The sequence below is a fragment of the Furipterus horrens genome, unplaced genomic scaffold (assembly GCF_987537825.1).
Source record: "Furipterus horrens unplaced genomic scaffold, mFurHor1.1.pri manual_scaffold_17, whole genome shotgun sequence".
Taxonomy (NCBI): Eukaryota; Metazoa; Chordata; class Mammalia; order Chiroptera; family Furipteridae; genus Furipterus; species Furipterus horrens.
Genome location: NW_028327187.1, coordinates 79,142,628 through 79,170,324, shown reverse-complemented (window position 1 = coordinate 79,170,324; position 27,697 = coordinate 79,142,628). Strand labels below are relative to the sequence as shown.

Below are 27,697 nucleotides of genomic sequence, written 5' to 3'. Positions count from 1 at the left end.
TACTGTACTTTTCAACTCCAGAATATCACTCAGTTCTTTCTAATACTCTCTCTTTAATGATATTCTCTATTTGAGAAGACACTGTCATCATGTCCTCCTTTAATTCTTTATACATGGTTTCACTTATTTCTTAGAACGTGTTTAAAATTACTGCTTTGATGACATTGCTAAGTTTACCACCTAGGCCTCTTCAAATGCCTGCTTTGTTCATTATGTATGAGTCATACCTTCATGTTTCTTAGAATGCCTTGAAAGCTTTGTTGAAAACTGGCTATTTTAGGTAATATATTTTAACAACAATGGCTACTGACCCTACTCTCCAGACCAGGGCTAGTTGATGTTGTTTGCTTGGTCATTTTCTTGTTTGTTTAGTGACTTGGCTGTACTAATTCTGTGAAGTCTATTTCATATGCAGGATGCGGCCTCTGATATCTTTACTAAGAGTTTCCCCCCTTGTTTTTATCTTTTAAATGTCACCCCCGAGCCCTGGCTGGTGTGGCTCAGTGGATTGAGCACTGGCCTGCAAACCAAAAGGACATTGGTTCAATTTCCCGTCAAGGCACATGCCTAGGTTGTGGGTCAGGTCCCCAGTTGGGGGCATGCGAGGAGCAAGCAATCGATGTATCTCTTGCACAATGATGTTTCTCTCCCTCTTTCTCCCTCCCTTCCTCTCTAAAAGTAAACAAATAAAATCTTTAAATGTCACCCCTCAGTCCACATAAGTCACTGATCAAAGGTTATGCTTAAGTGCTCTGAGGTAGTTCGATTTTTACCTTGAATGTATGTATGAAATAAGGCTGCTATCATAGTTCAGGGAGTTTATGTTTTTGACCTACATTTGGGGAGGCACTAGTAGTTTGGAGGTTCCTTCTCTGATCATTGCTAAGAAGTCACAGCTTTGGATACTCAGTCTTCCTGACTGCCAGTGATGAGTTTGATTTTAGTTTTGAGCCTGGATTCCTAAGAGTTGCCCCTGAGTCAGAGAAGCCTATTTTTCAGGTAATGTTTGGTCAATAGTGGTGTTTCAGTCCCTTTGCACCAGTGAGGTATCTGCCCTGTGTTGATGAGTCTTCAAATAGTTTAGCAAATCCTTCGAAGTCTGTCCCAAGTCTTGTCCTGGTTGCTCCTAAATGGGTACCATCTAGTGCATGCACACATCCCTCCTCACCCCCCATCCAGAGTTGACGGTTATCCCAGGAGGGCTCTTAACTCTTTCTTTCCCTTGTTCTCTATATAAGACTTGTGGCCCTGGCTGGTGCAGCTTAGTGGATTGAGTGCCAGCCTGCGAACCAAAGGGTTGCCAGTTTAGTTCCCAGTCAGGGCACATGCCTGGGTTGTGGGCCAGGTCCCTAGTTTGGGGGCATGCGAGAGGCAAATGATTGATGTGTCTCTCACATGTTGATGTTTTTCTCCCTCTTTTTTCTTCCCTTTCCCCCCCTCTCAAAATAAAATATTAAAAAATAGACTTCTGGATGCTCTGCCATTTTGCTTGTATCATGGTACTACTGGCCTCCTCTTAATTGCTTACCATCAAGATCCCTATTATTCCTGATATGCTCTTGGGCATGATAATTCTCTATGCTGTTCCAAATAAAGACAGATCCTTCAGGCAGGCATGTGGAGCTCCTCATTCTTGCAGCCTGCTTTCCCCCCTAAGAACTACTGGTCACTGCACCAGAATGGGGGCTGCTTTCCTCAGAGTGACACCTCTGCTCTACAAGTGGGCATTAGAAATAGAGTGGGTAGTTTGCAGCCCCTAGTCTTTTTGGCCTGATCTTCCCAGGTATGGAAACTCCTTCCTAAACATCAGCCAGGGTGTGGATGATCGGGATCCCAAATATTCTTGACATAAGGCCCCTGTTTTAGAGCTTCTGTACTGAGTATAAGCTGGGTGGGTGATTCCCTTCAGCATGCCTGCTGGATGGAGAGCTGGGATTAATGAGAAATGGCAGTATTCCCTTCCTAGGATGAAACCATAACCCAAGAATGGGAGCTGGGAGGAGAAGGAACCTGTCTTCTTCACCTGAGGGTTAACTGATTAAAAAAAAAAAAAAAAAAGTATTTCATTTAGTATTTCCTATAAGGTCCAGTTTCACAGCTCAATGCTCTCTAACCTCCTGGTGCCTTGTAGGGATTGATTTCTTCTTTGAATAAAAACTTACTTCCTCTCTATCAGCAAATAAATAATGAGAAAGTATAATAGAAAACAGAATATCATTCATAATCACAATAATATATATATCGACTACCTAGGAATTAATTTAAAACCCAGCAGACCCCTATGGAAAAAAAATTAACTCTACTAAGAGATAAAGGAAGAGACCTGAATAAAGGGAGAGGTAAACTATGATCTTTGGATGAGAAGACGTAACATTATTAATATATCCATTCTCTCCAAATTAATCTATAAATTCAATTCATTGAAAACAAAAAAAACCCAGCAAGACTTTTGTGGAAAGTGGACTAATTCTAAATTATATTTGGAAGAATAAAGCTTCACATGGTTCAGGAATAGCTACAAGTATGAAACATGGAAAGCAAAGAGTGGAGATTTCTCCTAACTTATATTAAGCCTAACTATAAACTCTTAATAATTAAAATAATGTGATCCTTGTGAGAAATCAAATAGGCAATGGAACAAAATAGATTCCAGGAAAAGACTCATGTATGTACAGGAACTTGGTATATATCAAAGGTAGTAATATAAATCAATGGGGAAAGAAGAGATCACTTAATAAATGGAGCTGGGAAAATTGGCTTATTTTGTAGAGAAAATTAGATCCTTTCTTACAGCATACACAGAATAAATAACCACTATATTAAAGACCTGACATGGAAGGCAACATTATAAAACTATACAAAAATGTAAAAAAAAATTTATGACCCCTGGGTAGGGAAGAATTTATTGAATAAGATCCCAAAACTACACATCATAAAGGTATAATTTGATGGGTTTGACAAACCAAGATTAAATACTTTTTGGTTAGTGGTACAGTATACTGATACCTGCAATTTACTTGGAAATGCATCAAAACTGATGGATAAATGGATGTTTAGAGATGGATAGTAATATGGAATAAAGTTTAGTAAAATATTAATTGTACAATCTAAATGACAGGTATATGGGTATTTACCATACTACTCTTCCATATGTATGTATGAAATAAAAGGTTGGTGAAAATGTAATACTTTTGTTTAAACTTTATTGTGCATAAAGTTTAAAAAATTTGAATCTGGAAGGAAAATATATTTAATACACACACAGATACAGAAAAGATATTTACTATATATGTATGTGTATATACACATATATCTGACAAAAATATTTCTGTAATCAGCAAGAAAGACAAGTAACTTAAAAGAAAACCTGCAAGGTAAATAAATAGGTACCTCAAAGTATGAGAAAGCAAATGGCTATACATATAAAATAGAAGCTCAACCTCATCTGTAGTCAAAGAAATGCAAATTAAGAAGATACTAGTTGAGGAGATCCAGACAAGATGGTGGCATAGGCAGACACGGCTGGCCTCTTTGTACAACCACATCCAAACTACAACTAAAATATAGAATGGTCATAAATTGAGTTGAATGGAAGTCTGACAACTATGGAATTAAAGAAACCACATCCATCAAGACGGGTAGGAGGGGTGCAAATGCAGAATGGGCTGGTCCCACACCCACGTATAGTGGATAAAAACCAGGAGGGATGTCTTGGGAGTGAGGAGTCCACGCCCCACACCAGGCCCCCCAGCCCAGGGTTCCAGCACCAGGAAGGTAAGTCCCCACAACTTCTGGCTGCAAAAACCAGCGGGGATGGAGTTGGTGGAAAAAACTGCTGGAGCACCAAACAATTCTTCTTAACACATTGTATGCAGGCATTTAGTGATGATGCCCTTGAAGTGAGGTTTGCTAAGAGTTCTGTTTTCCCGTGCCTGCTAGTCCTTGGCTGTTAAAGAAGCCACAAACAATCTCGCCTACTCAGACTCACTCTCTCTGAGCTCCACCACCGAGGTAGTAGCTTTAAAGACCCCAGTGGGATTCAGGGAGAAACTGCAGTGTGTGGCATCAAGGCAGGCAGAGGCCACTGTCTCTCTTCTAAACCCTCCTCCCACAGAGCTGGCAAGCTGGTGCCATATCTGAGACTCCATCACCTGGCTAACACTGTTTGACCCGCCTTGGAGATCCCCTGAGACTCCGCCCCACCCAAGCTGCCTTTCAACGTGAACGGCTGGTCTTGCCTCATTCTTCACAGCTTCCTAACTCCTATCAACAAGCAACAGCTGGCCTCAATGATCTCTGGGACTCACACTACCAGCATCACAGCTTGGCTTCACCTGGGAATCTCCAAGCCCAGCACAAGTAGCAGGCATATCAGATTGCTTCATAGCTCAGGAAGGGTGCCCCAGGCAAAACATAGGTGGGGGCTGACCTTGGCCTGCACCACCCGGGAAACCCCAGGGCCAGTGCACCCAGTGGGCAGCTACAGACCACGTTGGAGCACCACCCCGGCCCCCGCTCAGCTGATCCTCCACAGAGGGCAGAGGTTGGGGGTCAGTGGTCACAGCCAGTCCTTGCAGCGGACAGGCCTGGGTAAATCCCTCCCACTGACCTGCCAACAGCAACCAAAGCTCAACTACAAGAGGAGGGTGTATTCAGCCCACACAAAGGGTGCACCTTGAGTACCCAGAGTGGGTGATAGGGGAGGCTGTGCCACTGGACCCTACAGGACACCTACTACATTAGGCCACGCTACCAAGACACGGATTCAAAGCAGCTCTCCCTAATACACAGAAACAAACACAGAAAGGCTGCCAAGTTGAGGAGGCAAAGAAATATGGTCCAGATGAAAGAAAAAACAAAACCCCAGAAAAAGAACTAAATGAAAAGGAGATAGCCAACCTATCAGATGAAGAGTTCAAAACACTGGTGATCAGGATGCTCAGAGAAATGATTGAGTACAGCCACAAAATAAAGGAAGGAGTGAAGGTTATACACAGTGAAATAAAGAAAAATATACAGGGAGCCAACACAGATGGGAAGTAAGCTGGGATTCAAATCAACGAGCTGTAACAAAAGGAAGATATAAACATTTACCTGGAACAGAAAGTAGAAATAGGAACTGAAAAAATGAGGAGAGGTTTAGGAACCTCTGGCACAACTTTAAACCTGCCGACATGAAAATCATAGGGATGCCAGAAAGAGAAAAGAAAAAGCAAGAAATTGAAAACTTCTTTGAAAAACTAATGAAGGAAAACTTCCCTAATTTGGTGAAGGAAATAGAAATACAAGTCCAGGAAGCACAGAGGGTCCCAAGTAAGTTGGACCCAAAGAGGACCACACTAAGACACATCATAGTTAAAATGCTGAAGGTTAAAAATAAAAGAGAATCTTAAAAGCAGCAACAGAAAAGAAGAGAGTTATCTACAAAGGGGTGCCTGTAAGGCTGTCAGCTGATTTCTCAAAAGAAACTTCGCAGGCAAGAAGTATTCTATATGAAGAAAAGCAAGGACTTACAACCAAGATTACTCTATCCAGCAAAGCTATCATTTAGAATGGAAGGGCAGAGGAAATGCTTCCCAGACAAGGTCAAGCTAAAAGACTTCATCATCACCAAGCCATTATTATATTAAATGTCAAAGGGACTTACTTAAGAAAAAGAAGATCAAAACTATGAGCACAAAAATGACAACAAACTCACAACTATCAACAACTGAACCTAAAAAATAAAAACAAAATCCAACTAAGCAAACCATAATAGGAACAGAATCATAGGTATGGGGATCAATTGGAGGGTTATCAGCTGGGAGGGGGGAGGGGGAGAAATGGGGATATGGTGCAGGGATTAAGAAGCATAATCGATTGGTACTAAATAGTCAGGGGGAAGTTAAGAATAATATAGGAAAAGGTGAAGCCAAAGAACTTATATGCACGACCCATGGACATGAACTAAGAGGGATGGGACCGGTGGAGGGAAGGGGGGTACTGGGAAGCGGGGAGCAAAGGGAAAAAAAAAATTGGAACTACTGTAACAACATAATCAATAAAATATACTAAAAAAAAGAAACATAATGGGTAGGAACAAAATAGGGGAATGTTAAGAATAGTATAGGAAAGGGTGAAATCAAAGAAGTTACATGCATGATGCATGGACATGAATTGGGGAGTGTATTGCTGGAGGGAAGCAGGGTAGCGGGCAGAAAAGACAAAGGGAAAAAAGCTGGGACAACTGAACAGCATAATCAATAAAAATACTTTAAAAAATAAAAAGATACTACGTGAAGCCTCCTGGATTGGCAAAAATTAAGAAGTTATATGGTATCAGTACTGGCAATAATATGAAGAAATAAAAACCCTTATGCACTGTTCTTAGGACTATAAATTAGTACAGATATGATCTAGAGCAATTTGCCAATATTTGGTGAAAACCCTAAACACATATTCTACAGGATCCAGGAATTCTACTCTGAGTACTTCAAATAAACCGACACAGGTTACATCTATGAAGGTATTTCCAGCAGCACTGTTTATAATATCCAAGAACTGGAAATAACCATCTATCAACTGACAAATAAAATACAGTTGACCCTTAAACAACACAGGAGTTAGGGGCGCTGACCACTTATGCAGTCAAAATTCCACGTATAACTTTTGGCTTCTCAAAAACCTAACGACTAATAGCCTACTATTGACTGGAAGTCTTATTGATCACATAAACAGTCAATTACACATATTTTGTATATTCTTCCTATGAAGAGACCCAGAGAAAAGAAAATGCTATTAAGAAAATCATAAGGATGAAAAAATATATTTATAGTATTTATTGAAAAAGATCAGCATATAAGCAGACATATGCAGTTAAAACTCATGTGTTGAAGGCTCAACTGTACTGATATCAGTATTTGACAGAACATGATCTGGCAGTCTAGAGAATGAACCATACATGAATATGGATAGATCTCAAAAATAACACTGAGTAAAAAATGTAAAATATAAAATGAGATGTACAGCACAATATATTTCATATGGAAAAGGAAAAAAGTCTATACATATGAATGATACTATAGACTGTACATGGATAGTGTCTAGATAAATATACAGAAGATGCCTTGGAAGGACACACATCAAATACCCCAGAGTGTATAATTATGGGTAGAGAGGAAAAGGGAACGGGATCAGGAATAAACACTAAAAGGGACAAAAAGCAAATATAAAACCAAATATAAAAGAGAGGTCATGCACGGACTGATAACAGAGATCATAAATTGAGACTATCATAGCAATCAATTTCAGTGTTTCTGAAGTCTATGCTAAATCTAAAACAATAACCTTCCCACTCCAGAATACCATAAAAACACTTGATTAAAGGAAATGTCCAAAAACAAAGGGAAATGAATTGGCCGCTTCCCTGTCAATGGCTTACCGGAGTACACAGCACATGAGCAGCAGATGGGTGGGGACATTAGCTGGATTGAGCATACTAGGTGTATCTGACTTCATACAGGCCAGGAAGGCCCTCATCCTTCTATTCTTGTCCTCAACTGCTTTGCCTAGCCAGAGCTTCTTGAGGTTTGGGCAAGTCCATTCCCGAAATGTCAGCGCAGACACCAGCTCAGGTGTTTGAGGTGACTTCCCTTTATAGGCAGACCACTCTTTAAGAATCACTGAAGGAACTGGAAAACAGAAATTGAGGAAAAACACGCTCTAGCAAATCTCTGAGCATTTCTCCAGCTGGCCACAATGGACAGGATCCATCACATTTCTTCACATCATTTTATTTTTGTTGCTGTAGTTTCTATTGTCAGCAGGAGAAGTAAGCATTTATTATATGCTTCATATGTGTTAAGTACTTTGCATATAAATGTAAATCACATCTCATTTACTCAGAACAACCTTGAGAGAGAAGTATTATGACTATATTATCACAAAACGTAGTACTCATTTTGCAGATGAAGAAATCAATGCTCAATGTTACACAGTTCTTAATTACTTTGAAACTCATTTCTTAAGTAGATGTACCAGCCTAGTCAAGGAAAGAAGTCCAGGAAGAATTATGTGACTATTTGGCTTTGGAGTATAGAACACTCCAAAATAATTTAAAAGAACTTCACAAACTTCTCAAAAAGCCAATCTCTTTTAAATTTACAAAGGTGTAACAGGCAAGGAAAAGATGGCGTCTATTTCTAGTATACCGCAGGCTTCTAAAGTATGGCCTCTTAACACGTCCAGCATTTACTCAGTTACACAAACTAGAAACCTGTAAGTCATCCTGGACTCTTTGTTTTCCTCCGTCCCCTACATTCTCAAGTTCCTGTTGATTTTATTACCTTATAATTTCTCATATCTATTCCCTTTCCTTCATCATGATGAATATTGTGGAGGTTCACATCTCATCATCTGTCACCTTATAAGAGTCTCTAGATTGTTGTCCCTGCCTTAACTTAATCCTGCTTGGTCCCCTTCACAACCATGCTCCACAACCACTATAGTGTTCTTTTTTAAAAAACCTCTTAATTTGAAAAAATTATAGATTCACAGGGAGTCAAAAGATAGCAGAGAGGTTCTGTGTACTCCTTACCCAGCTCCCCCCAATGGTCACATATAAAATAATTACAGTAAAATATCAAAGCTAGGAAGTTGACATTGGTACAGTCCTGGGTAGATCTGTGTAACCGCCTCCACAATCAAGACACAGAGCTATTTCAACACCACAAAGATGTCCCTTATGCTACCCCTTTTATGGTTACAGTCGGTGCCCTCCAGCACCGTCCCTGGTACCCAGCAATCACTAACCTGTTCTCCAACTCTATCATTCTGTCAATTTGAGAATGTTTTATAAATGGAAGCATATTATACAATATGCAATCTTTTGAGATTGGCATTTTCACTCAGCACAACGCCCTTGAGATCTATTCATGTTTTTGCATGTATCAGTAGCTCATTTCGCCCTGGCTGCTGTGACTCAGTGGACTGTCGGCCTGCGAGCCAAGTGTTGCTGGTTTGATTCTCAGTCAGGGCACATGACTAGGTTGCACGTCAGGTCCCAAGTTGGGGGCGTGAGTGAGAGGCAACCACACAGTGATGTTTCTCTCCCTCTCTTTCTCCTTTCCCCTCTCTCTAAAACTAAAATTAAAAAATAAAACAAATAAATAACTTTTTAAAAATAGTTCATTCCTTGTTTGCCAAACAGTATTCCATGGTATGGATGTCCCAAACTTTAACCATTCACCTGAAGGATATCTGGGTTGTTTCCAGTTGGGGCTTTTATGAGTAAAGTTGTTATTGTACTTTGTATACAAGTTCTTGAATGAAAATAAGTCTTTATTTCTGTGGGGTAAATACTCAAAAGTGTAAGTGCTGAGTTGTATAAGTCCACTTGTAGTTTTTAAAGGAACTACCAAATTACTTTCCAGAGTGGCGGTATCATTTTACATTCAGACCAGCAGTTTACAAATGATCGGTTTCTCCACATCCAATCCAGTATTTGGTATCACGCATCACCATTTTTTAGTTTAGTTTTAATTCTGATAGGTATGTAATAATACCTCATTGTTGTTTTAATTTGCATTTCTTTAAAGGTTAACGATGAACATCTTCTCATACTTTACTTGTCATATGCATATCCCCTTCAGTAAAATGTCAGTGCATGTCTTGTTGATTTTCTAACTAGATTGTTTTTATAATGTTCAGTTTTGAGAGTTCCTTATATATTTTAGATACTAGTCTAAATCAGCAGTCCCCAACCTTTTTGGCACTAGGGACCAGTTTCATGGAAGACAATTTTTCCATGGATGGGATCGGCGGGGTGGGGTGGGGTGGGGGATGAAGACAGGAGTGGGAGCTCAGGCGGTAATGTGAGCAAAGCTACACTCACTAGCCCACCACTCACTTCCTGCTGTGCACCTGGTTCCTAACAGGCCATGACTGGTACTAGTCCATGGCCTGGGGGGCTGGGGACCCCTGAGATATGTGGTACTTGTTCATCTTTAGATGTCCAGTTGATTCAGTATCATTTGTTAAAAGAGACTATACTTCCTCCAATAAAGAACTTATGTAGTTTTGTCAAAAATCAGTTGCCTGTACTTGTATGGGGCTATTTCTGGGTTTCCTATTCTGTTCCATTCATCTATGCATCTATCTATACCGTGGCCATTACAAGTCTTTTTTATTTTTCTAACTCAAAAACATTTTTTCATTTAAAAAAGTATTTAGAACACATAAATCAAAGCAACATTTATTCTTTTTTCTTGTCTTCCAGTATCGGATCTGTTGATCACTCCTCCATTCTTCTACTCCAAGCCAGTGTTTCTACCCCTGGTCCCTTCCCCTGCCACACTGTCCACTCTCTCTTGCCTGCTCTCCTTGTCCTCAGGAGTAGACTGCCTTTTTCACCATTCTGTTGGCTTTCCGTTGTTTCTTCAGGGTGTACCTCCTCTGACTCCACTGGAATACTACCATGTTCTTTCTTTTCTTTGGTCTTATTAGCTGCTCGCTCTTCCTCAGGAACAATACTGCTCTGTGTTCAGCTTGCTCTGCTGCCTCCTTTTCCCTTTCCTCCCACCTTTTATAAGTCTATTCCATTATAGCTGAAAGTTTTTCCAGATCCACTTCTACTTTCAAACCACACAACCTTTTAAGTTCATTGTTAAAGGAATCTGTGCTTTCCAGGAATTTCCTCTTCTTTTCCTGGTATTGCTCCTCTATTTGAAAAAGTTCAGCTTCCAGTTTTTGCTGACATACTATTGAGGACTTGACCTGTTGTTTAAGAACTTGCATTCTAGGTGTTGTAACACTGACCGAGTATCTGGCAACTCACTCTCTCTGAGAATTCCACTGATGAGGTAGTGGTTTCTCTGGAAACAGGCAGTGGCTATATGCTTCACTGAAAAGTCATCATCATAATCATCTGGGTCTTCAGCAGGCTGAATGCTCATGTCAGGTTCTACTCTCTCCATGTGAGAAAGCCTGTTCACTTTCTTCCTCTAAAGCGCTTCTGCATGACTTCTTGCATTTATGTTTGCAACGTATATGCGGGAATTATGGTCAGCCTTCATAGATTTATTTTACTCTATCTCTTCTGTTTCAAATTCATTTAAATATTCTTGTTTTTCTTCATTGGTGAAATCTCACCATATGCCATCAATAATGTTGCCAATCTCTCACAAGTTTAGGTCAGGGTTGGAAGCCTTTACTTGTTCCCAGACCTCTCTGCTTATCTGGTGGCTTTGGAGCTTTTGCAATTGTAATACCAGAGGATGCTGTGAGCCAATAGGTGCCCTGGTTTCCTCCCAGACTGCAGTTGTTGCAGGCAAGATGACTGTATGAATTATATCCCACAAACCCTGGTGTGCTGGGCATTTGTGTTGTAGGAGCTGGGGTGGCAGGTGGGGCATAAGATGGTCTTTCTGACATTTTGGAAGATTAAGCTCTCACTTCCTTAAGAATGAATCAGACACTGCAGGCAGAAAAACATCCACAGCTCTGCCCTTGCTTCTCTTTGTCCTTTTGTCCAGCACACACCCTGTCCCACCCACACAGTCTTAATTATTGTAGCTGCACAATAGTCATATAAACAGGTCAAGTGATGGCTCTCAATTTATTATTCCTTTCCATAAATGTTTTAGCTATTATAGTTCCTTTGTCATTCCACAAATATTAGAATATTCTTTTCTATATCTACAAAGAATTCTGCTGGGATTTGGACAGGAATTGTGTTAAACTTGTATATTAATTTGGGAAGAATTGACAGCTTTACTATGTTGAGTCTTCCAATTCATAGGCATCTATGTCTCTTCAATGATTTCTTTCATCAGCATTTTGTAAACCTCAACATACATATCCTGAAGATCTTTTGTTAAATATATGCCTAAATATTTAACTTTCTTTGGAGGGATTATAAATGGTATTGTATTTTTTATAGTCAGTTACACATATTCATTGTTAGTATACAGAAATTAATTTCTCCATTATTTTCTATTCTACAATCTTTATGAACTCACATATCAATTCTAGAAGTTTTGTTGTAGATGCCTTGTGATTTTGTATATAGACTATATATGTCATCTGAGATTATATATGTCATCTGCAACTAGGGACAGTTTTAATTCTTCCTTTCTGATTTGTATGCCTTCTATTTCATTTTCCTGCTTTCTTATGGTGGCTAGAATTTCTAGTGCTATGTTGAAGAGCAGCGGAAATGGTGGGCATCTTTTTCTTGTTCCTGGTTTTAGGAAAAATATATTGTCTTTTGCCATTAAGTACAATGTTAGCTACAGGGTTTTGTAGATGTTCTCTATCAAGCTGAATAAATTCCCCTCTCTTCCTAGTTTTCTGAGTTTGTTTTATCATAACAGTTGTCAAATTCTGTCAAATATTTTTCTGAATCCATTGAGATGATCATATTATTTTTATTCTTTAGCCTGTTTATATGTGGATTACACTGATTTTTCAAATATTGAACCAGCCTTGCAATCATGGAATAAATCCTACTTATCCATTCTTTTAATAAATTGCTTAATTCTATTGACTAATATTTTGTTCAGATTTGTTACATCTATATTGATCAGTGTAAAGTGTTGTTTTAATGTACTGTCCTGATATGGTTTTAGTATACGGGTAATACAGGCTCCATAGAATAAGCTGGGAAGTGTTCACTTTCTTTCTGAAAAAGAATGTGTAGAATGAATGTTACTTCTTCGTTAAACATTTGGGAGAATTCTTTAGTGAAACCAATTGAGCAAGATTTCTGTTTTGGGAAGTTCATATTAAATTTCAACCTGGCTGGTGTAGCTCAGTGGATTGAGCACCAGCCTGCAAACCAAAGGGTCCTTGGTTCGATTACCAGTCAGGGCACATGCCTGGGTTGCAAGCCAGGTCCCCAGTTGGGGGCTCGTGAAAGACAACCACACATTGGTGTTTCTCTACCTCTCTTTCTCCCTCCCTTCCCCTCTCTTGAAAAATAAATTTAAAAAATATTTTTTAAATTAAATTTCATTAATATTTATAGGGCTATTCAAATTATCTATTTCCTATTAGGTGAGATGTGTTAGTTAATATATTTTGAGGAATTGGTCCATTATGTCTAAATTGTCAAATTTATTCTATCAGAGTTGTTTACAGTACTCCCATATCAAACTAGATTTCTTTAGGCTTTGTGGTGATAGCCCCTGTCTTGATATTAGCAATTTGTGTCTTTATTTTTCTCTTTGTAGTCTTGCTAGAAGTTTGTCAATTTTATTGTTCTTTTCAAAGAACCAGGTTTTTGCTAAATTTTTTTTGTTTTGCTATATCAATTTCATTGATTTCTGCTCTAATCTTTACTATTTCTTCCTTTTGGATTGCTGCCGGTTTCGTTTTCTCCTCTTCTTCTTTCTTAAGGAGAAATTTTAAATGACTGATGAGAGCATTTAGTGCTATAAGTCTCCCTCTCAACAATTATTTATCTCTATCTCACAGATTTTAAAAATATTTTTTTAAATTTATTTTTAGAGAGGGGAGAGGGAGATAAGCATTGATGTGCGAGAGAATCCACCAGTTGCCTCTCTCATGCCCCGAACGAGGGACCTGGCCCATACCCCAGGTATGTGCCCTCCTGACTGGGAATCGAACCAGCAACCTTTCGGTCCACAGGCCAGCCCTCAATCCACTGAGTCACACCAGCCAGGGCTATCTCACAAATTTTAATATGCTGTATTTCTATTTTTATTTAGTTCCATGTATTTCTTTCTTTTCCTTTAGATTATATATAGAAGTGCTTTGTTATTTTCCAAGTATTTGTAGATTTTCCTGTTATCTTTCTATTGATTTCTAATTTGATTCCACAGTGGTCTGAGAATATATCCTGTATGGTTTCAATTCTTTTAAGTTTACTGAGGTTTTTTTTTTGTCTGAGGATATGATCTATTATGGCATACATATTATGGGCATGTGAAAAGAACATGTATTGTGCTCTTGTTGAGTGTTCTATAGGAGTCGAGTATATCCTATTTGTTGATGGTGGTGTTCAAGTTCTATATTCTTGCTGATTTTCTGTCTAGTTGTTCTACCAGTTATTGAGAGGGGAGTTGAAGTCTCTATAATTGTGGATTTGACTATTTCTCACTTAAGTTTTATCAGTTATTGCATCACACATTTTATGACTCTGTTGTTTGGTGATAAACATTTAGGATTGTTATGCTTTCTTGATGGATTGACTCTTCTACCATTGTGTAATGTACCTCTCTTTCCCTGGTAATTTTGTTTGCTCTTAAGTCTACTTCATATGGTATTAGTACAACCATTGCTGCTTTCTTTGATTAATGTTTTCATAGTGTATCATTTTCCACTCCTTTACTTTCAACCCATCTATATCATTTATATTTGAAGTGAATTTTTTGTAGACAGCATACAGCTGGGTCATGTTTTTCATCCAGTGTGTGTATCTCTGTATTTTAATTGGTATAGAGTGCTTACATTTAATGTAATTATGGATAAGTTAGGGATTAAGTCTGTCATTTTATTTTTTCTACTTGTTCTCTCTTTTTCATATCTCTACTTTCTTATTCCTCCCTTCCTATGGGTTACTTGAACTTATTTTAGAATTCTATTTTTATTTCTCTACAGTGTTTTTAAGTGTATCTCTTTGCATAGCTTCTTCAGTGCATTTTCTACATATTACACTATATATACGTAATTTATCAGAGTCTACTGGTGTTGACATTTCACTAGTTCAAGTGAAGTGTAGAAGCCTGACCTCTGTTACATTCCTTTACCCTCTTCTATATGTAATTGTCTTAAACATTTTCTCTACAGACATTGAGAACCACGTTAAACAGTGTTTCAGTTTTTGCTTCAAATATAAAACATTATTTAGAAAACTCAAGAGAAGAAGGAAAGTCTTTAGATTTACCCATATTTTTGTCCTTCCATTGTTTTTTCTTTCTTTGTTATATCCTAAGATTCTTTCTTTTATCATTTCCTTTCTGTTTGTATGGAAAACTACATTTAGTCATTCATTTAGCGTAGTCTGCTGTGAAAAAACATCCTAGTTTTCCTGTGATTTCCCCTTTATTCCTGGAGGACATTTTTGTTTGATATAGAGTTCTGAGTTGACAGTTCTTTTTTTCAGCCCTTCAAAATGGTGTGCTACTTCCTTCTGGACACTATAGCTTTTGATGAGAGAACAGCTGTTATTCGTATTATTTTTCCCTATGGGTAAAGCATTGTTTCTCTCTGGCTACTTTCAATAATTTCTTTGTCTTTAGCTTTCAAAGGTTTGATTATAATATATCTTGGCATGGCTTTCTTTGTTGTTTATTTGTTTATAAATCACTTAACTTCTTAAATCTCTGGGCTTATTCCCCCACCCCCAAATTTGGGGATATTTTAGTCATTATTTCTTCAAATACTTTTACAGTCCCATCCACTTTCTCCTCCTCTTCTGGGACTCTGATGACACAAATATTAGACCTTTTACCATAGTTCCACTAGGCCCTGTTCGCTTTTTCAGTCTAGTTTCTCTATTATTCAGATTGGGTAATTTTTATTGTTCTGTTTTCAAGTTCACTCAATATTTCCTCTGTTATCTCCGATCTGTTGTTTAACCCATCTATTGAATATTTTATTTCAGTTATTGTAATTTTTAGTTCTTAATTTCCATTTGTTTTTTATACCTTATATTTCTTTGCTAAGACTTTCTATTTTTAATCTGTATCAACCATGTTCACAATTGTCTGTCAAAAGCATTTTTATGATGGCTGATATTAAATCCTTGTCAGGTAATTCAAACACCTGTGTTACCTCAATGTTGCTGTCTATTGATTTTCTTTCCTTGGTCAGTTTGAGACCTAAGTTTGAAATCTTTCTTGTTCTTGGTATGATGAGTGATTTTTCAATTGAAAAATGGACATTTTGGGTATTAAATATTGTGTTTTAGCAGGTGTTTTCTGACACCACTATGGTGGCTGAAGGGGGATGCTGCCTACTTCCAAATGAGAGTGAAAAGCCTGGCTCCACAACTTAGCCTTGTCTGAAACCTCCCCTCCCCAACAGGAGCAGGTGGGGCACCTTATGACAGCCTGGCAAGAGAAAAAGTTTAGGCTCTTCATTAAGCCTTTGCTGGTGGGGGTAGGAATAGGCTCCAGTTGTGCTGTGGTGTTTGGCTGAAGTAGAGTGATTATTATCTCAAAATGTTATATGTTGCTAGATTGTTCCTTTTAGGCCATTTGGCTAGAGAAAGCAGGCTTTTCTTGGGGTTTTCATTGGTCTGCACCTGTTAGCATTTCTGGGATGCCAGCTTGTCCCACACCCAGTCTGGGATATATGAGGCAAAAGTAAACCCAAGGTCCTCAGCCAGTCTGCCTTTTTCTCTTCACCTTCTATCTAGTGTGCCTAGTGCTTATTTCACATATAATATCTTGGGCTTTTAGTTGTATTTGGCAGAAGAGGAATTGGGAAAAGTATATATTCCCTCTTTGCAGAAGCAGAAATCTAGAAGGTTCTTTTGAACATACTAATTTGGCCACATGATTCTACAGCTTAAAAACATCTCAACGGCTCTAATTATCTACAGGATCAAGTCCAAAGCAAAAACCTCACTGAGGAGAGACCGTATCAGATACACCTCTACATTCCTCAAGTCCAGCATGGTTCTCATAAGTAGTAGTCACTCTGAATACTTAATGGTTAAAGAATTGAGGATTCAGTTAATGCATTCCCCATACCAATAAGTATCTCGGTCAGTTATACCATTTTGTCAGACTGCTCTATAGCTGGAAGTATAATGACCTTCTGTAGACATTTTTGCTCTGCATCAAAATTTAAGAGCTCTGTCAAAGCCAGAACTACACTTACCTTCCACAGGTACCTGCCGCCGTATGGCCAGGCGTTCCACTTTCCGCTGTGTCTCTGCCAGACTGAAAAGGACCCCGTATACATACTGACGAGCTGACCGGAACAGGAGAGCAGCGGGAGGCAGCTCCATGTTACACTCATCCTCAATACATACAGGGATCTTAATCTCACCCTAAAAAGAAAATAATCCAGGGGAAAGGAGAAAGAGTTACCTCAAGGTTTGGAATTGAACTGAGAAGAACCAGTAAGGAACTGTAGCTGAGCCACTAAAATTTCTACTTGTATTTAGATCAAGTTTCAGACTAAAAGGAAGCTGTAAAAAACCCAGCTGCCCATAGCCAGCTTAAAAGCTATGTTCCATTTTAAAGTCTCTGCTATGACTGATTAGCTAACTAAATGAGGAAAGCCCATCTTAAGACATTTTGCTGGGGGACAGATTTGTATGGTAAGACTGGTGGAGGGGAACAGCTCTTCAAAGTAGAGGAAGAGGCAAAGAACAAGGGCATAAAGTCTCTTCTTATATTGTGTCCACCCCTAGAGCAGAATCTACCAAGGTTGTGTATTATCTTCTTTGAAATCTCACACTTACACTTCTTCTTGTGGCCTCATTTACTGCAGTCCCATCTCCTGCTGGTCTTAGCCTCTAAGACCCTTAATACAATGAGAGGCCCCAGCACAATTGGTCTCCTTTTATCTCTCTTCAGATACCAATAATCAGAATTTTCTCTGGTAACATAGAGTCCTAAGCAGTGCGAGGTACTCTGTCAGGAGCAGGGAGGGAGGGAGGCACTGGGGTGCTTGCTCTCTCACCTTAGTGAGGACATGGTAGATATATGGGTACATAAGACCTCTTCGGTGTCTGTGTTCAGCAACCCGCAAGACTTCTGGAGCTACTGGAGGTAAGGGCGGAATGGTGATGTCCATGTGGTTCCTCGTAGACATAGAAAGCAGAGATGGGATGTGGGGCTCACCATCACCAAGGGTAGCATCTGAAATTCTAGCATCAATGGGCTGTACCCAGGGCCCTCTGTCACCATTTGGATCCTCCCATCTAGGCTGCTGCTGAAACAATTCTGTGATGTGACTAAAAAATTTAGAAAGACAATGCAGGTAAGAGAAAGAAGGTGGACGAAGATGTTCCAACTCAAGATGTCTGATCTGCTCTCAAGGACTCTTACAAAACCTCTGAAAATTGGGACACTGGGTTAGCAATGGACCTGATATCTTTCCACTCAGTGGCCATCACCACCCTCCTGGCTTCTTTCATCTGACACAAAACAAAGTGATCAAAAGTTGTGGGAACCATTCTGAATCCTTTGCATCGTGTAAGAGACCATGTTCAGAGTCTGTTTAGGTTCTAAGAAAATAATTACAATTGAAATTTCAAGGCAGCCCTGCTTCCCAGGAATTATCTGCTTAGAGGAATAATCTAAGAACAAATGAGCTAGTACAAGATCTCACTATTTTAATTCTTAGAACCCCGTCTTAGTTACTAAGAATAACTGCCTACTCAACTATTCTACTACTTCAACTTTATAACTTCTTTTCATTTTTTTACATTCAATCTATTCCCCTTGCAAACTGAGAAATGACAGCCATGATATATAGCACATACATACCAGGGCTTCCCTAACCAGCTGCTATGCTGCCTTTTACCTCTATGGCCTGGGTATCCAAAAATTACCACCTGTTTAGGGTCAAAATGAACATGAAGTAACCAAGTAGAGAGAGAGTTTTCTTACTTTGCTTAAGAGCAAAGAGCCACAGGGAAAAGCCAGGATCATACACTTCCCCACACCCCTACCCACATTAGCAGTAAATGAATACAGATGCTTCCAAAGTCTGTTCCCTTTGGTGCCTACACAGATACTTACTCAGAACTGACTCCATTTGGTTCATCACCATCAGAGGAAGAAGAATGGGAAGAGTCTGGTCCCAGAGGAAGTGAGGCTTTGGAAGTCAGGTAATTGGGAAACTGTGATGAGGAGTCATAAGAGACAGCCCAATTGGAAAAGGGACTGTCGTGCAGCATGGGATCTTCAGAAAAAGCATGGGATTCCCCCAAAGCATGGGGGGAGAAGAGAAGAGAGGAATTGGGTCCCAATGGGAATGGTGGTGGATATTTCATTTTCTGGGGCACGTGGTGAGGAAACTAAAGAATAAAACAGACAGAAAAGCTCTTTAACATTTTACCAGGCTCCAAGATGGTTCCCTCACAGTTGTGACAAGGCAGATAATGCCAGCAGCAGGGATTACTGGGATACAAAGAAACCACTTAGAATAACAAGAAATTATTCTAACAGTGATGTGTGGACAGAATCCTCCAGAGGCAGGACAACAGGCCAGTCCATGTCCCCCAGAACCACTCTCCAACAGTAGTTAATCTACCTTCACACTGCCTTAGCGGTTACTGATTTGGATGTTTGGCTTACATGGTCTGCTAGCCTCAAGTTGAGAGTGTGACACAGGCATTGACAGTCTTGACATTCTGATAATACTAAATCACCCTAATTCCTTAACTCGGATTACAAAAATCAGGAAGTCACCTGTGTCTAATGCTAATAAATGGTCTCAGGCCTCTTAAAACGTACTTACCATTGGCTTCCCAGGAGAAACAGTGCCCACTTGACTTCGTGGAGGGGGGGGATTTCCAATCCGATTAGTATGCAAACCTGAGGCCAAGAGAAAGGGCTATGTTTTAGTCAATCCTAATAATTCTACCACGTTATACTCTGTTAACCCCATATCACCTGGAAAATTATTAATAATACAGTAGTCCCTCTCTATATCGCAGTTCACTTATCGCGGCCTCACTGTATCGTGGGAATTTTAAAAATACTATATTCAATTATTTATCGCGGATTTTTCACTATATTGTGGTTTTTTGCGGTACTGTATACATATGTTGTTAAAGTTATGTAGGTTTTAAGAGTGTAGAATAAATGTAAGGTTCCTACTTTGTGAGGGGGGGTGTCTAAAACGTAATACCCGCGATAAGTGAGGGAATACTGTAAATAACAATTTATTGAACTATTTCATCTGATAACAACCCTATAAAGTAGGTATCATGAGCCACCTTTCATACAAATGTGACTTGCCAAGATCACACAGCTAGCAAACAGCAGAGGTGGAATCCAAACTCAGGCCTGACACCACAGAGAGGGCTATTTTACATATACTAGGCCACAGTGGAGGTTAGCACCAGAAGAAGCCCAGGCTAAGGAAATGGCATGAGACCCCATCTAAAAATTTGAGAAATTGGGGCCCTGTCTCATGTAACCTCTCTTATTACATGGAAATCAAAAGGAGAACATCTATCAAACGGGAACGACTTCTAGGAGGATGCAATACAAACAGGTGATTCTACTCTGGTCCAGGAGTTTCTGAGGGACTAACTACCTCAGTTTCCTCTAAGGACAGAGCAGCTCTGGGTCAGATGAAAGCCTTACCTAGAAAGGAGGAGGAACCCACTGGCAGCGAAGGGACTTTGGTTGTGATTGAATAGTACTCAACTGCTTTCTTGAATCGCTCTATTTTATCTTCCGTCCTGGACTGGATGTTGCAACATCAGATGTTCAGAAGAAGAAACAACACGAGAGTATCTTTCATGCAATTTATAATTTGAGAGTCAAAACAGTAGCAGAAATCAAATATTTAAAGAAACCCAAGAGAGCAATTTTTCATGTTGTAGGAAAGATTAGATAAGGAGACAGCATTCTAGAACATAAAATCTAGAAAATTCTTTTAATTAAGTTTAAAAGTAAATAAAAACTTATATTTACTTGTTAAATTTTGTGCTATTATAAATGGTCATATGATCATTAGAAAAATACATAAGGATGGGCGAAAATTACCTAGTAACACCACCGAAAGTTATTTTGATGTGTTTCCTCCTTCCAATATTTTTTGAAATAAACTTTTTTGTTGAAATATGTAGCTGGACTATTTTAATACACATGTTTTTCTATAATTAATACCTTACTCTATGTACAATTTTGTATCCTGCTTTTATGTTATAATTTTCATTGGTTGCATATTTTATCATTATAAATATATCATAAGTTATGTAACTACTTCCCTAATACCTTACATTTAGGTTATTTCTCACACTTGGCTTTGAAAGTTAGACTACAAAGAACATATCGTATAAGATTTTCTGGATTTCAGATTATGTCCTTAAGAAAATGTCCTAAAAGTGAAATCATTGGTTCAAAAGTTATGAACATTCAAACCAAAAGCACTTAAACGTATACAAAGCCACAGCGTGACATCACTATATATTCACAGAAAATGAAAGATTATAAATATCAGGCACTGGGATGCCAGCAAATTGCTGGCGGGTATGTATTGGTATAGTTTGGAAAACAGTTTGGCAGTTTCTTATAAAGTTACATATATTTACCATATGGCACAGTAATCCTACTCTTCAGTAATTTACTCAGGAGAAATGAGTACATATGCCCACCAAAAGATATGAACAAGGATGCTAACAACTTTATTCATAATAGCCCTAAACTGGAAATAACTCAAATGCATATCAATAGAAGAATGGATAAATTGTGGTATATTCATACAAGGGAATACTATATAGTAATAAAAAAGAGCAAAGTGCTGAAACATGCAACAATATGGATAAATCTCAAAGACATACTGACTGAAAGACAGACACAAAACAGTACATATAAAGTTCAAGTAGAAGCAAAATTAATCTATGGCAACAAAAGTAAAAATGCTGTTTACCTCTGTGGGGATGGGGCTGACTGAGAAGGGGCTTTTCCTTATCAAGTCTTTTCTAATATAATTTAAAAAACCTCTTAATATCACTCTTTCTAAAAAAATTGTGCTTAATATAATGGTTTGAGTAAAGGGTTCCATGGCTAAAGAACGTTTGCAAATTACTTACTTAGAGAATAGATACATGATAAAGGTTTCATTATTTATGTATTATTTCATTAGTATATTCAATAATATACATAATAATTAAAAACAATCTCCTAAAAGATACAAGCTATACAGAGTCTTCCCTAACATCTTTACCTCTGCGCCCCCTCTGCTCCACAGAAGTGACCACTGTTACCAGTTTGGTATACATGCTATCATAACTTTTGCTGTATGTACACCAATATGTTTTTTTCACATTAACTGAAACAATACCACATGTTTATAACCTGCTTTTTGTACTTAACAATAAGTCTTGTAAACTATTCATTGTCACTGAGTATAGGTCTATAACACAATCCCCTGAAAAACAAGTTATGTATACTTTCCTCAATGTACCATTCTGTTCTGTGTACTCATAGACTAACATTTAGTCTTCCTTCAAGGGGCACAACTTGTATGAAACCTTTCCTTTCTATGAAACCTTTATTATGTTTTCTCTTTGTTGTGCTTATTTATTTGCTTCTGTCTCTCAATTTATTTCAAGCTCTATGAGGACAAAGAATGATTTATTCACGTTTATATCTTAGTGTCTAGAATGGTACCTTGTCTATAGAGGTTCATTTAGTATTTGGTACATGATTGTATTTAATTAAGCCCTACCCTTTTCTTTTATAGATTCACAAAAGTGATATTTATGAAGATGATAGAGCAACAATGAAAAGTGGTTAAGACATAATATTAAGTGAAAAAAAGCAGGTTAAATTTCTTTATACTGAGATAACTATTTCACAAATGAAAATACGCATATAGCCCTGGCTGGTGTGCCTCAGTGGATTGAGTGCCGGCCTGAAAGCCAAAAGATCACTGGTTTGATCCCCAGTCAGAGCACATGCCTGGGCTGCGGGCCAGGTCCCCAGTTGGGGACGTGTGAGAGGCAACCACACATTGATGTTTCTCTCCTTTTCTCCTTCCCTTCCCCTCCCTCTAAAAAAAAATCTTAATAAAAAATATACACATATGAAGGAAACAAGGGAATATTGTAAATAATTTAGAATGAAATTAGGAGCAAAGTCTCTATTTTAATTTTTTGTTTTTTAAATTAAAAAGGGGATCCTTATTATTAAGAATAGTCATAATCAAAGTTCCAAAATTCATGAAGCTACAAAGGGAAGGAAAAAACTGTAATATTAAAAATATTCAGCTTCTTGGGCAGAATCGAGAAGAAAGAAGTTTTCCCACTTCCAGAAGTTAGCCAAGATGAACTTAATGAAATCAACCAGTTTGTGGGACCCATAGAAAAATTCTTCACTGAAGAGGATTCTCTCTTTAGGGACTTCCGGCCAAGATGGAGGCGTAGACAGACACACTTCATCTCCCTCCACAACTAAGAAGGAATACTACTACTTCAAAACTAGAAACAACCAGAAGTTCCAGAAAAACAAACTACATGGAAGTCCAGCAAACAAAGATATAAAGAAGAAATACTCATCCAGACAGGAGCGACAACTCTACCTGGGACATGGAGGCAAACAAACACCGGAGCCTGTCAGAATGAGGAGGAAACGGATCAAGGTTCCAGTGGGAGAACTAAGCGACAAGGAGATAGCCAACCTAACAAATGAGGAGATAGCCAACCTAACAGACGCAGAATTGAAAACATTGGTGATAAAGATGCTCACGGGCTTGACAGATATGCTTGAGTATGGCAAACGCATAAGAGAAGTGAAGGCTATGCTAAATGAAATGAAGGAAAATCCACACAAAACCAATGAAGAGAAGGAAACGGGTTCAAATCAATGATTTGGAACATAAGGAAGAAAAAAACAGTCAACCAGTGCAGAATGAAGAAGCAAGAATTGAAAAAAATGAGCAAAACTTCCCAAATTTTGTGAAGGAGATAGACATACAGGTCCGGGAAGCACGGAAGGTCCCAGGTGAACTGGACCCAGAGGGGACCACACCAGGATGCATAATGACTGAGATGCCAAAGGTAAAAGATAAAGACAGAGTCCTGGGGGCAGCAAGAGAGAGGCAGAGAGTTGCCTACAGGGGGTTGCCTATAGGACTATCAGCTGATTTCTCAGAGGACACTTTGCAGGCAGGAAGGGACTGGCAAGCAGTATTCAATGTGATGAAAGGCAACCTGCAACCAGGATTACTCTATCCAGCAAAGCTATCATTTGGAATGGAAGGGCAGATGAAGTGCTTCCCAGACAAGGGAATGCTGAATGAGTTCATCATCACCAAGCCATCATTATATGAAATGTCAAAGGGACTTACTTAAGAAAAAGAATATCAAAACTATGAACACTAAAATGACAACAAACTCACAACTATCAACAAATGAATCTAAAATATAAAAACAAAACCCAACTAAGCAAACCAGAATGGGAACAGATTCATAGGTATGGGGATCATTTGGAGGATTATCAGCTGGGAGAGGGGAGGGGGAGAAATGGGGTAATGGTGCAGGACTAAGAGGCATAATTGGTTGGTACAAAATAGACAGGGGGAAGTTAAGAATAATATAGGAAAGGGTGAAGCCAAAGAACTTATATGCATGACCCATGGACATAATCTAAGAGGGGTGGGGTTCCTGGAGGGAAGGGGTGTACTGGGCAGAGGGGAGCAAATGGGAAAAAAATTGAAACTGCTATAACAACATAATCAATAAAATAGACTTAAAAAAATTCTCTTTATCCTTAAAAAAAAAAAAAAAAATCAATTCAGCCCTGACTGGTGAGGCTCAGCTGGTCGGGTGTTGTCCCACAAAGCAAAAGGTTGCCAGTACAATTCCAAGTCAGGGCACATGCCTGGGCTGCAGGTTCAGTCCCTGGTTGGGGCGTGTACAAGAGGCAACCAATCGATGCTTCTCTCTCACATCAATGTTTCTCTCCCTCTTTCCCCATCCCTTCCCCTGTCTATAAAAATTTTTAAAAATATTCAACTTATAAAATTTTTCTGCCATCTGCATACAATGGAAAATTATTCAACCTTAAAAGGAAGGGTACTCTGACACATCCTACAACATGAATGAACCTCGAGGATATTGTGCTAAGTGAAATAAGCCAGTTGCAAAAAAACAAATACTGTATGATTCCATTTATACGAGGTACCTAAAGTAGTTAAAGAGACAGAGCGTAGAATGGTGGTTGCCAGGGGCTGTGGGAGAGGGGGAAAATTGGGACTTATTTAATGGGCATAGAGTTTCAGTTTTATAAGATGAAAAGAGTTATGGACATGGATGCTGGTGATGGTTGTACAGTATGAATGTATTTAACACTACTGAACAATTCATAAAATGGTTACAATGGTAAATTTTATGTTATATGTATTTTACCACAGTAAAAAATTTTGGAAGGAAAATTTATTCTCCATCTAAACAGTATCCTCTACTTAACACTAGCATTTATCCCTACCAAACATGTCAATTACTTTCTTTGTGGGTTTGTCTCTTCTTAATTGTCTAATGCAGACAGCTGAAAGTACAATGCAAAGCAACAAAGTGAATAAGCAAATCTGTCATAAACATCAGGATTTCCTAAAGTCAAGGAAAATAATAGATTACTCCTCACATCATGCTAGAAGTCACCAACAATGAGGATCTGGTGCAGTTAGGTGGAAGGGTAGAAGAGAGAATTATGAAAGAAAATGGCAGGAAAGACAATTGAAAGGAGAATGATTTGAATATCAAAAGAATATAAGCCCTTTGGGAAAATAAAGCTCAAGTATACATTTTATTTAAAAAAATCAATCCTCTTTTATGATTGTGCTAGAAAGTTAAATGCAAAGTAAGGGATGTAACAAAATTTTGTTCGGAAAACTTATGCCTCCAAAACCAAACACTGATTTCATTCTTTATTCATTTAAAGAAATCTCTATAGAGGGATTTCTGTCCTGGATAAGATAGAGACAGCATACTCCACTTCGTTCCCACTAAAGGCAGTTATAAAAACCAGGAGCAACTATTTAGGAGTCTGAAAGTAAACAGTAGCAGGAGAATTGGGGAAGAAGACTAGAATTCAAAGTACCACTGAACCAAGGATGAACTTAGCATTTCTTTTTCCTCTAGTACTCTCTGGTAAGGACACAGCACAGCCTGAAATCTGGAAGCATCTATTGATGTGGACAGAGAGAGCTCCAGGAAATAAACGTAGTCTAGTTCTGGCTTGAAGAGTGGGAAAGAGGTCTCCAAAACTTCAAGAAAATACATAAAAACATCCCGTTTCCTTTCTCTTTCTTTTTTCTGTTCTCATGTGTGCAAACCCAAAGCAAACTTGTGATGGCAGCAGTGGCAATAGGAAAATAGCAGAAAACTAAAACTGAATGACAGGAACCTTCCTCTGCAATTCTAGAAGCAGTGGTCTGAATAGGTACAGTAAGCCTTTGATGCTTTTTCTCTTTGTTCTCCTGCTACTTGTTCCCAGACACTGGAAAAGGCTGTTCCAATGAACCGTGAAGTACTGAAGAGAGTGCACAGAGGGAACAGCATACATATGGATCTGACACTAAACAGAAGACCACAGATTGAGAACTGAAGAGGTAAACCACAACCCGAGTCCCAAATTGGCCACTGGGTGGCATACATACAGGACCAATCCAAATAGGTTTGCGAAGGCTTTGAAAATTGCAATGACATTGAAATCACACCCACAGAAGGATTGTGAGACTTGTGATCTGAATCTAAGTGGGTCGATTGCCTCCTAAAACAAAACTATCAACATTCCCCATTGTATTGAAACAAGACCAAGAATATCATAATGTAAAACTTAAAATGTCCAAGATTCAATCCAAAATTACTTGGCCTGGGCAGAACAAGGAAAATCGTAACTTGCATAAAAAATTCAATTAATAGATGCCAATGCTGATATAACAACACATGTAAAGTAAAAGGAACACTTTTGAAACAAATAGAAAGATAGAAACTCTCATCAAAGAAAGAAAAAGAATGAAATGGAAATTTTAGAACTTAAAAATACAGTAACAAAAATTTTAAGATATAAAATAATTTTTAAAAGACATAGTACCTCAAGATCTATGGGATGACACCAAAATGTCTAACTTGGTGCAACTGTAGGCATGAAAGGAAAGGAGAATGCGAAACAGAAAATCTATTTGAAGAAATAATAGCTGAACTGTAGCTGGTATAGCTCAGTTGGCTGGGCGTCATCCTGCAAAGCAAAAGGTTGCCAGTTTGATTCTAGGTCAGGGCACACGCCTGGGTTGCAGGCCAGGTCCCTAGCGAAGGCATGTGCAAGAGGCAACAGATCGATGTTTCTCTCCTTCTCTTTCTCCCTCCCTTCCTCTCTCTCTAAGAATAAATAAAGTCTTAAAAAAAATGACAGCTGAAAACTTTTCAAATTTAGCAAATGACAAACTTAGAAATTCAAGAACCTCAGCAAATTCTAAAGAGGATAAATTCAAATACACACCAGGCACATCACTGGCAAATTCTACCAATTAAAGAAGAAACAATACCAATTCTACATAATCTCTTCCTCAAAAGAGAAAAGGAACACTTGCCAACTCATTTTTGTGTCCAACATATCAAAACCAGACCAAGACAATATAAAAAAAATACAGACCAATATCCCTCATGAAAATAAATGTAAAATATGCAATAAAATACTAGGAATTCAAATCCAGAAATAGAAAAAAGGAATAATATACTATGACCACATCCTGGAAATGTTAAGGATAGTTCAATATTCAAAAATTATTGGACTAAAGAAGAAAAACCACATGATCCTATCAATAGATGCAGAAAATGCATTTGACAAAATTCATCCATTCATAATAAAAACTCTCAGTAAACTACTAGTAGAGGAGAACCTCCTGAATCTGATAATGTGCATCTACGAAACCTATAGCTAACATCATACTTAATGCTAACTGAGTGCTTTCTGCAAAGATCAGGAACAAGATAAGGGTATCCTTTCTCAGCACTACTATTTCACATCATTTTAAAATTCCAAATAGTGGAGTAATT

General features: G+C 38.5%; 1 protein-coding gene and 1 pseudogene across 1 annotated transcript in view; both read right to left on the bottom strand.

The window, feature by feature from the left end:
- Window positions 1–27,697, bottom strand: part of FAM120C (family with sequence similarity 120 member C) — an 89,721-nt gene that overhangs the window by 16,868 nt on the left and 45,156 nt on the right. Inside the window, exons 5-10 of the mRNA XM_090263888.1 lie at window positions 20,277–20,379; window positions 19,423–19,499; window positions 18,702–18,979; window positions 17,638–17,911; window positions 16,828–16,999; window positions 7,421–7,670 (exon numbers count right to left, since the gene is read on the bottom strand). Coding sequence (XP_090120014.1) covers window positions 7,421–7,670; window positions 16,828–16,999; window positions 17,638–17,911; window positions 18,702–18,979; window positions 19,423–19,499; window positions 20,277–20,379 — 1,154 coding nt within the window. The remainder of the gene's footprint in view (window positions 1–7,420; window positions 7,671–16,827; window positions 17,000–17,637; window positions 17,912–18,701; window positions 18,980–19,422; window positions 19,500–20,276; window positions 20,380–27,697) is intronic.
- Window positions 10,232–11,409, bottom strand: LOC149991371 (SWI/SNF-related matrix-associated actin-dependent regulator of chromatin subfamily E member 1 pseudogene; annotated as a pseudogene).